Source organism: Myotis lucifugus, unplaced genomic scaffold, assembly GCF_000147115.1.
Source record: "Myotis lucifugus unplaced genomic scaffold, Myoluc2.0 scaffold_54, whole genome shotgun sequence".
NCBI lineage: Eukaryota > Metazoa > Chordata > Mammalia > Chiroptera > Vespertilionidae > Myotis > Myotis lucifugus.
This window is the reverse complement of record NW_005871102.1, coordinates 1,951,980-1,964,598: the sequence shown is the minus strand read 5'-3', so window position 1 is coordinate 1,964,598 and position 12,619 is coordinate 1,951,980. Positions and strand designations below refer to the sequence as shown.

The following is a 12,619-nucleotide window of genomic DNA, read 5'->3' as shown; positions in this document are numbered from 1 at the left end:
ACATTACACTGTCATTATCCTACTTGTGTTTCCATCTCCTCTGTGAGACTGAGAGCTGCTCAAGGGCTGGGATTAGGTCATAATAAACATTTGGTGTGCAGAGGTATTTGTGACCAGTGACCATGCATCCACAGTGAGAGCCAAGGTCCTGACAGTGGTGACCAGGCCATATCTGATCCGGGTAGGGCAAGAACCAAACAGTTATTCTGCCTGTCCACAAACCACAGCTATGCATTTCACTGAATGCCAGGTACTAGCTAAGTATTACACGGGTACTAACTTGATCATCACTACAATTCCATAAGGAGGGTCCTCTTATGATCCCCACCTTACAGATGGGGAAACTGAGGCATGAAGAGCTACATGATCTACCACTCACAGATAGAAAGCAAAGCAAAGGAGTGGGGTATGCACCCAGGCAGTCTGACTCCAGAGCCAGCTCTTAACCTTTGATCTCCAATCTCGACATCTCTGGGCAGAATATCCTCCATCCTAAGATGGGAATAACCCTAATGCTCCGACATAGGGATGTTCTGAGGGCCAAGTAGGTCAGGTGTGAGGTGCACAGTCCACATTCAGTACATGTTCCGTTTGCTGCCTCATCCTTGGACTCACAGTTACTCTCCCTTCATCAGCCCTTAGACCTTAATCTTCTTAGTAGCTTTAAAGCCACCTTTAGAACCCAACTTTGTTGGGCCTCTTTTCTCCTCTATGTGGGGAATAAAAAAGCAATATAATTTCCCTAAACCTTATTTGCATGACAGTAAATATATTGTTCTTTGTGGTTCTTTGTGACTGGGTAACCAGCAGAGGAGCTAATTTATTAGTTTAGCAATTTAAGCAGGACCTCGGAAGAAAGGAGCCCCGATCACGCAGCGCTGGGACTGTGCTAATGAGAAGATTAGAGGCGTGTGCAGCCCGCACGGTCCCAGATAATCACACGTGTACCCAAGGATTATTAACAGCCACAATTACCGGGAACTATATTATCTGCCTGGCTGGTTATTCTCAAGTCGACTTGTATTAAAGAGATGAGCTTGGAAGAGTTAATAAGTTATTTTGAAGAGGCTGGTGGGTGTCCTTCATAATAACTATCTGTGGAAATGCGAGGGTGCGCCTGAGGCTCCACGGTGCCTTCATCCTAATTCTCACCCAGGAGTGGAAAGAAGCACTGAATTTTCTTTGGAGAAAGAGACTCTCCACAGAGCCCGGGCCCCCGCCTCGCAGGCCCTCTTTGCTGGAACCACTTGCCAGCATGGGGGCCGGTCTCCTGTGTTGCAGAAAATCTTTGGAAGCAGTGTCCATTTCAGGGGACAAAGCTCTGGGCTTTTATGACCCTGGTAGTTCCCGTCCCTTCCCAGACTCCCTCCCCTTGAAAGTCTTTGGCCGCCTGTCCTTGGGCTTTGCAGGACTCTGCACAGCATGGCACCTGGCGCAGGTCTCAGAGGTAACTTCAGTCCTGTTTCTCTTGCAGATTCCGACAACTCCATGCTGTGAGCTGCGGGCCGGTCTTGAACCCAGAGCTCTGCACGGAGGATGGGGGCCGACGGGGAAACTGTGGTCCTGAAGAACATGCTCCTTGGCGTCAACCTGATTCTTCTGGGCTCCATGCTCAAGCCCACAGAGTGTCAGCTGGAGGTCCCCACGGAGAGGGGCCAGAGACCGGCGGTGGAGGAGGAGGGAGGCATTGCCAGCTACAACACATCCGACAAAGAGCCGCCCGTGGTCTTCAACCACGTGTACAACATCAACGTGCCCCTGGACAGCCTCTGCTCCTCGGGGCTGGAGGCCTCGGCCGAGCAGGAGGTGAGTGCGGAAGACGAGGCACCGGCCGAGTATCTGGGCCAGACCTCCGACCCGGAGAGCCAGGTCACCGTCACCCACAGGATCAACCTCCCCAAAAAGGCCTGCCCATGCGCCACCGGCTCGGCCCAGGTGCTGCGGGAGCTGCTGAGCCGCATCGAGATGCTGGAGAGGGAGGTGTCGGTGCTTCGGGACCAGTGCGGCAGCAGCTGCTGCCAAGAAAGTGCAGCCACAGGTAGGGCTGGGCCCCTGCAGGGGCTTCGGGTGGGAAGAGGAGGGGAATCGGCCCCTCTTCGTGCGCAAGGAAACGAGCCCCAGTCTGTAGCTCTGTGATAAAGCGTCTCTGAGATCTGCACACAGTCCTCCCGGAGGACTGGCACCCGCATCCTCCACACCCACACGCTCGCCTAGTCCGTGTGAAAGACATTACTTGCTTCTGGGGGGATGAGTCAGGGAATGGCACATCCGTTCAGCACAGCAGTGAGCAGGGAGTTTGATGTCTGTCTTCATTCATCTTGGGTTTTTACAGGCTGTTGAATTGATATCTCTCCGTGTTAACCTGAGGGACTAGAGAATGCAGGCGCATGTTCACTCAGTCGCAGCCTTTCTCCCATCTGAGTAAATGATAGTCATCAAGGTCTCCCAGGACCCATCCCCGTCCTCTCCAGCAAGATGGAAGTTCTGGCCCCTGCCCCCTCCACCGGCACGCACGTGTGCACACACCTGCTCACACATACACACACATGCACACACACGCACACACACACACATTGCTTATTCTGCACCCCTTCCAAAGGCTGAATGTCCGGGAGAGGTAACTCCAGCCTCACTCACCCGCTGAAAGTAACACTTAGGAGTTACTGTCTGTGCCTCTCTGATAGGTCATTAGGTTTTCAGAGTCTGACTCCCTGAGTTCAAATCTGGACTCTGCTATTTACTAGCTTAATCCTTAAGCAAGTCCCATGACCTGTGCCTTTCGTTCCCTGTCGACAAATGGGGATAGAGCAGAACGGCAAGGAGCATTAAGATACAAGCATCCGCTCAGGTGAAAGCCTGGCTCCTCGTGAGCCCACAGGAGCATGAGCTATTGCCCGCTGACCTGCCTGAGCAGCAGCTGTTTGCTGCCTTGTGTGCACATCTCCTCTCACCCAAAGGCCCCGTAGAGTCCTGCCATCCTGCCATTCATCCTTTGGTGAGAGCAGGAATCTGTCTCACTAGCTTGGGTTCCAGCTTTCACGTCTCATATCTCCAGGCTCTCGTAGGGATGAAGGCAGTAGTGACCCGTATGGCCCACGTGTCTTGAGGCACACGGACATGAGTGTGGGCAGTCTTTGAGTAGTGAGGTGCCATGGTTTTCTCACCACCTCCTCTCCCCAACCAAAACCGTAAATAAAACAGTCTGAAGAAGAGAAGCAAGTCCAGTTGCCCAGTCTCCCATCCCTCAGTGAGAACTGTCAGGTCGGTTATCCATGGAGCCAGAACACGGGGAAATCATAGGTGTCCATGAACATGGGCTCTTTGCTGCCCGGGAAGCTGGGCGGCTTTCTGAGTGGCTTTTCCCCCGCCTCCCACCAGGCTCCCTGGCAGAAGTGGGGAAATCTACAAGCGAGCCTGTGTTCAGCAATGTCAGTGTGCTATCCGTTCAGGCCGTGAGGGTGACTGAAGTGACAGGATTAAACAAGATATAACTTACTGCACTTCAGATCTCCAAGGCCAAGTGCAGAGAAGGATGCCACGCCGGTGCTGGGCTTGTGTTTGTTTGATAAGTTTGTGTGATTCATGTTAGCCAGATAAATTAGCCACTGTGCTTCTAGCGTGGTAAGGGCTAGGACAGAGATGCGCACAGAATCCTAAAAGGATCATAGCAAACAGTGACTGCAGGAGACTGAGGTTGAGGGAGGCCTTTGAACTGACCTTGGAGCCAAGGGCTGATGCATGAGCAGAGTGAGTGTGAGGGCAGGAAGCAGAGGGAGTAGGGCAAGTCCGTGGCACATACGGCCTTGCCCTGCATAGCAAGCCCAGTGCTCAGCCTACATGCCCTGGGAACCCCTTCAGTCCCCAGAGCACCTGGGCATCTTTGTCAGGGGCTGTCCTTGGGCTGTGGGACCCTCCTTGGCTTGCCCAGAGAGAGAATGGAGGAGCCTGAGCCTTTACACCCCCAGGGACAGCCCTTAACCCATGATGAGGGGTAACCTGCACTGTGACCCGAGCATCCTGCAAGACTAACCCCCAGTTACCTTCCCTGGACTTGGCCCACAATGTACCTGGCTGGGGCTCCTTCCCTCCCCAAACTTCCCCTTTCCCCAACCAGATTTTTGGGGACCACTTTCTAATAAGTCACTTTCACTTGAATCTTCATCTAAGGCCTCTTCCTCAGGAATGGAAGCTGAGACACCTCAAAACTGAGCTCCTGATGTACAGGGACCAGATCTCACTCATCCTTATCCCAGCGCCATGCTAGGCACAGACAACCCACTGGGGAATATATTTATGAAATTGATTATATGGGTTGAAATGAACTCTCAGTGACATACATTGATCAGAGAGGGAGAAGAGGTCTCTGCCCACCCCGCCCCAGGCACCATTTTCAGGGGGTGCCACTGCCTCCCTTTGACCTTCTCCTTGACCTTTCCAGGACAACTGGACTACCTCCCTCACTGCAGTGGCCACGGCAACTTTAGCCTCGAGTCCTGTGGCTGCATCTGCAATGAAGGCTGGTTTGGCAAGAACTGCTCAGAGCCCTCCTGCCCCCTGGGCTGCTCCAGCCGGGGCGTGTGCGTGGATGGCCAGTGCATTTGTGACAGCGAATACAGCGGTGAGGACTGCTCCGAACTCCGGTGCCGCACTGACTGCAGCTCCCGGGGGCTCTGTGTGGACGGGGAGTGTGTCTGTGAGGAGCCCTACACTGGCGAGGACTGCAGCGAGCTGAGGTGCCCCGGGGACTGCTCCGGGAAGGGGAACTGTGCCAACGGGACCTGTGTGTGCCAGGAGGGCTATGTGGGCGAGGACTGTGGCCAGCGGCACTGTCTGAACGCCTGCAGCGGGCGAGGACACTGCCAGGAGGGACTCTGCTTCTGCGAAGAGGGCTACCAGGGCCCCGACTGCTCGGCAGGTAGGAAGGGGTGCTCCTGGGCGTTGGCGTGGGTGGCCCAGCAGACTCACTGGAGAGGGGAAGAGAGATGGGAAGGAAGGTGGATTTTAGGCAAAATGATTCCCCCTTGGGTTGTGCTCGCTTGCTTTCCAAGGGAGCTGGTTTCTTCGTCAATCACAGTGGATGGGGCAGACTTAAGGGGGGGGGGGACCTGAAAAGGTCAGGTTCATGCTGAAAGTTGGATCTTACGCTCAGACTGAACAAAGGCAACAGCAACAGCGACAGCTTCCCACTGTCCCTGAGTGGAGGGAAGGGGAGAGACGGGCCAGGGGACCACCTTGGGCAAGGCCGCTCTGACTCAGAGGGCGTCCAGAATATCCCCCTTGCTCACCGCCATGTCCCAGGACAAGTCTCAACCACCACTTGAGATGGGGGTTAGCCTGTGATTTTGGAGCCTATATTACTCAGTGTTAGTTTATGAAATGGTCTAGTGTCCACATGGAAAAAAAAGTGTTTGTAGGTAAGGAATGAAATGCAAACAGGAATAAAGCAGCCAAGGCATCAAGCAGCAGCTCACGTTCTGACAATCAGTGCAAAATGTTAGAAGGCCGTGACTCACGCTGTTCCAGATGACATGCAGCAAATTGGAACCAAGCCCATCTGGGGTCTACAGCACGGACACCGTACAGAGGTGTCCTAAAACCAGGAAGGAAATCCTGTGGTGGGAAGAGTACCAGCATCTCACTGGAGATGACTTTTTTGCCTAAAATCAGATTATTTTTATCATCTCACTATTATTGCTCATCTGCTGACTAAATGTGTGTGTCTAAATAGCCCAGATTAAGGGATTGACCTTGATCCGTTTCATCTGCACTTCAATTTGTAACAGTGGGCTGGAGTGCCCATGAGGGGGATTTAAAATGCAATTTAAAAAAATAACAAACAAACATTTTTAACCCTCCTGATGGGGTGATTCTGGGAATTTTCCGATCAGCGCTCTGATGTCAGTTTATGGGAGGAATGCTGGAAGCCTTTACTTCTTCAGCATCCTCAGTGACTCCCCGAGAGAGCAGGCCAGCCACACCAGGCTCCTGCACTGTGACTTCAACTTAAATTCTATCAAAGTTCATTGGCAATAACAACAACAACAACAACAACAACAAAAAACCCACGAGTGAGCAAATAATAATGTACTGCTTAGGAAAAAATATTTTCATGTTCCTTCACTTTTTTCCATATTCAATAATTTCATTTAGCCTCCTGGTTTATTTTCTGAATTGAAATATCTTTTTAAAAGTATACTTAGTTCTACCAACTGTTATGAAAGAAAATTTAAGCAGAAGAGAAGCCTCGCTGTTTCTAGATCTGAAATCACTAGGTGTTTGCTGGGGAAGGGAGGCTGACACGTGGTCCCGATTCCCACCCACAGGGTGAGGCTCCCTGGGCCCCATCTGAGGATGCGAAAGATCAGCTGGGGCCACTGCTCCGTATGGCTACCCTCTAGTCCACGTGCTTCTGAATGGAATGGCTCTGTGTGGGACTGTACATACCTGTCATGTTCTACAGGGACAGGTCCCCTTGTAGACAGAATCTTAAATCTGATCCAGGGTCCAAACCGAACTGGAGCCCTCCCGGCCATTCAGGGAAGGCGCCACAGCTGTTAGTAGCTCCTGCTCAACTGGGTGGAGTCCAAACCCTGAGCCCATGTGACCTCCAACACATCCTCTCTGGCTGTTGGAGGATCATTTCTGAAGGCCCAGATAAATTACTTCACAGGTTCCCAAAGCATGTGAGGAGGGACAGTTACATCATCTCCATCTGTTTCTATAGCAACCCGAGCCATCGCTCGCTGTAGGAGGGACTGCTCTCGATGCCTTTTAAACCAAACGCCCGGGTCTCTGCCAGAGACCATGAAGGGCATTGTCTAAAGTGCTGCTTTGCTGGCTCATGCGGGAGAGGGGGTAGTTATCCTCTGTTGGTCATCTCTGGCCAGGCGCACACACTACAGCGTCACTGCCGCCTTCGCCCACAGGCACGAGGAGGTGAAAACATGGAGAACCACAAAACCAACGTCCTTGCAGGCCACTCTTCCCACTCTGCCAGGGTGCAGGAAGCCCGCCTGCCTGCTGTGGGTTTCATTCTGAGGCCCTGAGCTGCTAGAGGCTGAATGCAATTGAGAGTTGGTGAGGACACCGTACTGGACTCCCAGCCTTGGTCTTTGCTCGTAGTGGGCCATGAGGCGAAATCACAACCATCCTGCCTGTTCTCTGGCCACGTGAAGATATGGCACAGTAAATTCATGAATAGGAGCACTTAAAACAGGCCTCAGAAAGAAGCTGCTCTGGGCTCCTCATTCCCCAGATTTAAAAAGCAGCAGTTCAGAGAGACAGAGATTCTTGCAGGGCCAGACAGCTAATGGATGGCAGGGCGAGAATGAGAACCCTGGTCACCGACCACCTTCTAGCACTCTTTAATCCTCTCCGGAATGCTGAGTAGAGAGGAATTGAAAAATAAAAATGTGAAAAGCCACATATACAAAGAAATAGTCTCTTGATATGAAAGCCAAGTTCTGTCAAATGATAAAAAGAAATCAGATGTTGGAACCAACTGTTCACACCTCCCCCAGTGCAGCAGGTTAATGCGAGAGCTGGCCAATGCGTGAACAGGATGAAAGAACCAGCAGAGCAGGGTCCCCGGACTTCCTCCGTCAGACCCATGGGGATTCATCAACGTCAGCCTCTGCCTCTGCCTCTGCTTGCACCCCAGCCAGCCCTGCCTTTGGCACCTGAAATTACTCATTCGTTGGAGCAAAACACTTCACACAACTAATCTAGGTGCAACATTGATGCAAATCTACAAGGGAAACAGCATGGCATCTTTGCAGATATGCAACTCCATGCCTCACACCAGTTTTTTTCCATTTTTTTGTTGTTGTTAATCCTCACCCAGGGATATTTTCCCAATGATATTTAGAGAGAGAGTAGAAGGGAGGGGGAGAGACAGAAAAACATTGATGTGATAGAGACACAGAATGGAACCCTGGGCCCTTCAGTCCACAGGTTGACGCTCTATCTACTGAGCCAAACCAGTTGGGCCCAATTTATTCCCTTTTAATCACCCTCTCTTCCCAAGGTTTCAAGGTTGGAACCCCAGAAAGTAAGACACTGCTTTGCACCCTAAATTCACAGCATCAAGGCACATGGTTCCTTTATAGTTTGCTTTAAGTTCAGTCCCATTTCATTTCATAGGCATTACTGACCCCCAGTGCACACAGCTCCTGCCAGTTTCAAGGCAAGTGGGGACCATCTCATCAGAAGGAGAAGCAGTGCCTACCACCAGCCTCGTGTCCCACAATAAAACCTTGCCAGGTGAAGTTACCAAGATAAAAAATCCTTCCGCACCTCATTTTTACTTTAAAATCCCCAAATGCTCATCTGGGATCATCCTCTGTTGGCATCCTCTGTAGCTTTCTTTTCGGGAAGAAGGAACCAGAAAGGAATACTGACTTGTCCCAAATGCCCCAAGAGCTGCTGGTGACGGGAAATTCGGAAGGGCCATTCCTGTCACTGTGGCAGGGGACGTCCCGCAGAGGAAGCCTGGAATCGGTGTGACTCACGGGCCGCAGGCACTCGAGACCCATTTTTAAAAGAAGTTGCTACGATAAGCAGCCTGGAATTCACCTGCTAAAGGACAGTCTGAATTATTCTCCAACCTGGTTTTCCGTTGGAGGGCTGTGTATACGTGAAAGAAGACATCCGACGCCACCGTGACCCGGTCTACAAACTGGCAGGGAAGGAACACTCAGTGTAGATGATCTGGATTTGAGAATCAATTCTTCTGTAACCCACCTCCTGGGCTTTTGGCAAGTCCCTTAACCCGGGCCTTAGTTTCTCCATCTATAAGGCTGGGATCATTATAGCTACACGATCTGCTTCACTTGGGCTGCTATGGACAGATTTTTAAAAATTCTAATTAGAATGTGTGTCTGAACATGTTTTATAGGGTCAGAAAGGTTTCCTTAAACCAGCGGTCGCCAACCTTTCGGACCTCACGGACCACTAGTGGTCCGCAGACCACCAGTTGGCAAGCGCTGTTATAGACTGTGAAATGCTATGCCGCCTCAAAGGGGTGTTGTTTACTGGGTGAGAGCTTAGACCCATTCTGCCTGGTTCAAACCATAGCTTCTGTGTCTGCTGACAGTTTTGTTTCTCATCTATAAAATAGGGGTAATAATGATACATGTCCCACAGTGTTGGTGAGAGGATTTAGCATCGTTCCTGATGCATAATAAATGCTTACTATAGTCATGCAAACTACTCAGAGGTTCTATAGATCAATTCTTTTATTCCCCCTTGGTCCAGGCGTTATTCTGTAGGCACTATACCCAATGTTCTTAGTGCAGTTTAAACTTCAGTAATGTCAGAATTAGAAATGATATGAGCTTATTATCAATTATCATTTGAAAGTCTATTTAAATTTCATTTACATTTAGTTTTATACATTGAAAGAATAAATTTTTAATGTTTTGTTTTGGTCAACATTAGCCATCTTTAGTCGGAGGAAGCTCTGTTGCTTAGACTCTTTCACACAATGAACAGTTTGGGGCAAAAGCAATCAAAGCAGATACTCAACATTGCAAATATGTGGTCCTAATGTCCATCCTAAGAGTCTGGGCGGCTCTTGTCGGCCACTACCGAGAATTTGAGGGTGCACATGTGAGCACAACGGCGGGGCGGGGAGGGGAGGTGGAGCAGCCACGTTCCACACACAAATTCTGTGTACAGTAGCCGGCTCAGTCCTACATTCTTATATGGTAAAAAAGAAAAAAATGAGAATTCTTGGAGGAGAAATTCAAAACCAATGACAACTTTTAAACTAACCGAAGCTTCCATTACATATAAACTTATACGTTAATTATGACTATTTAAATATTGGCCCGATCTTTGATTTCATCTATAAGCACCAACTGCAGGCACACTAGAATTAGCCTCCTAATTGGTCTTAAAGGTTCAATTATTTAATACCACATTCCTGGTGAATCTCTATTTCCTAAGAGAACCATACATGAAAGGCTATTTCTAGGAGGTTTAATCTTTGGTGATTCTTTGATTAGCATTTGAACAAGAGAGAAAAGCAAAGCCCTCAAGAATGCTTCTTTATCATTATCCCCAAGATCAAGGCTAATAAAAATTAGCTTAAGTTACATTTCTTTCAAAACTTAAAGTATCTTTTTAGCAGAGAAAATGATACAATAAAGCATTATTGTATGTCTTTAACTGTCCATGGTATCCAGGACTTACTGTTTGGGCTTCTTATTGTCTACAAAATAACCAGGAATAAGCCTTTATTTCTACTTGCAAAATCAAATATTGTCTTCTAGGGTAATTTGGTGACAACTTATTAAACTATCAAAAATTTTGGTCACTGGTATGCTGTTAAGTATCTAATAACTGAAGAAAAAAATGAAAGTTCTTGCTTTATAGCATTTGCCAATTTCCATGGTGTAAATACTCCCTCTGTGGCCAATTTCAAACTACCAACATGACATCACTACACATGGAGTTGGCAATAGCTGTGCAGTAGAATACAATTATATAGCATTGCCACCAGAGAGACACAACACATGTACATTGCCTCAGGGGCATAGAAAATAGTAAAATGTAGCAAAATAATTTGAAACTGATGAATTTTGAGTATTTATTACCTTTGTTTGTAATATAATTTACTTAATTCTGAGTTTATATTTAATCATTCACAATGGCTCTATTTAACAACTGTCTTGCAAAATTCGGGAGAATTTGACCATCAACTTTCAGGAGTCAGTAGGAGCTGATTCCAGCACACCACTGACTCAGGGCCCCATGGAGGTGGGAAAACTAAGCACAGAAAGTCAAGAACCTGCCCACAAAGGGCATTAGAAATCACCCAGCCATTGAGCTGAGCAGAACATTGAAAAAGGGCACCTGGGGTGAGATGTGAGGGAGAAAGGTGAGTCGAGGATGGAGAAGGCAGTCCTCTGAGCTCATGCTATCTGTGTATTGCCTCCCGGTAGCTGCCCCTCCAGAGGACTTGCGAGTGGCTGGTATCAGCGACAGGTCCATTGAGCTGGAATGGGACGGGCCGATGGCAGTGACGGAATATGTGATCTCTTACCAGCCGACGGCCCTGGGGGGCCTCCAGCTCCAGCAGCGGGTGCCTGGAGATTGGCGTGGTGTCACCATCACAGAGCTGGAGCCAGGTCTCACCTACAACATCAGCGTCTATGCTGTCATTAGCAACATCCTCAGCCTTCCCATCACTGCCAAGGTGGCCACCCGTACGTACCATTTCCCCGTCCTGCTTCATTTTTCTTTTCTCCTCCATGAGATCATGGGCATTCATGATAGTACGCAGTGTCTTTTCTTAATTCTTCAGGGATGCCTGCAATAGTCATTGCTCTTGAGGGGACAGTCTTCCGACATGACCCCCTTGGGAAGGGTATGCCGATACAAAGGCACTTCGATGAAGAAGGTTTCCAAACTCAGGCAGCTTCCATCAATTACAGAACCAAAGGACAAAAAGTACTTTATTGAGCTCTTTCTTGTTCTAAGCTAGATCTGAATAGAGGTCAAGGGAAGTTATGAGAATTCTACAGACTTTGATTCTAGTTAGAGATTAAAACCAGGAGATCCGAAATGGGACGTATGATAAGCGTGCGCTAAAGGTGTGTTACAGATGGTAAGTGTATAGTGGAGTGGGAAAATATCTTATTTAAGATCACAACTGACAACACCCACTTCTCATGGAGAGGTGGCATAATTTCCTGGTGGTCTTTTGTTTAACAAAATATCTTGATAGTCCATTTTGATTATAAAAGTTGAGGTTCTACAACAGGGGTGGGGAACGTCCAGCCCAAGGACTATATAAGGCCTGCAAAATCATTTGGGGTGAGTTAACTAAACATTTGACTAAATGCAGCAGGCTAATTTTTAAGTTGATAATTTTGTATGGCCTGCAAATGATGTAATAAATACCCAAATGGCCCTTGGCAAAAAAAAGTTCCCCACCCCTACTCTAGAACATAGTTTAGAAAATTTCAATGGGGAGAAGAGAGTGAGAGAGAGCAAGTAAACTGCTCTCATTAAGAAATGGGCATTTTCCTTTTTCATTTATAACAAGGGAAAACTCCTATAGGTGTGTCTCTATATTTTGTATGTTTATTTAAGCACAAATTTTAGAAGATTGCATACCAACTATTAACATTGACTATATTAAGGAGGAGACTGGGAAGGAGTTAGGAAGTCACTGTTATTTTTTTCTCTTTATACACACCTCTGACTTCTTAAATCATTTCCAATGCCACTTCCTGACTCTCAGACACCAGCTCAATTCTGACACTACCTGGAGTTAGTGTCAGATCCCACAGGTTTAGGCTCAGTCTCAGGGGATGGCCCCCACTTCAGGTCCCAGTTTGTCACCAGTACTTCTGACCCCCTGGCTATAAACTCAGGGCGTCCCCACAGCCTCTCCTTAGATTTGATAATTAATGATGACAACTCACAGAACTCAGGAAAGTGCTTTACTTACCAACTTATTATAAAGGACACAACTCAGGAGCAGCCAGATGAAGAGATGTATAAGGCAAGGTATGTAGGGGATGAGCATGGAGCTTCCATGCCCCCTCGGGTACTCAGCCTCCCAGTACCTCCATGTGTGTACCCCCTGGAAGCTCTCTGAGCCCCCCGT

General features: G+C 48.6%; 1 protein-coding gene across 1 annotated transcript in view; it reads left to right on the top strand.

The window, feature by feature from the left end:
• Positions 1 to 1,536: 1,536 nt before the first annotated feature.
• Positions 1,537 to 12,619, top strand: part of TNR (tenascin R) — a 59,694-nt gene continuing 48,611 nt past the window's right edge. Inside the window, exons 1-3 of the mRNA XM_023754019.1 lie at positions 1,537 to 2,038; positions 4,439 to 4,915; positions 10,947 to 11,210. Coding sequence (XP_023609787.1) covers positions 1,537 to 2,038; positions 4,439 to 4,915; positions 10,947 to 11,210 — 1,243 coding nt within the window. The remainder of the gene's footprint in view (positions 2,039 to 4,438; positions 4,916 to 10,946; positions 11,211 to 12,619) is intronic.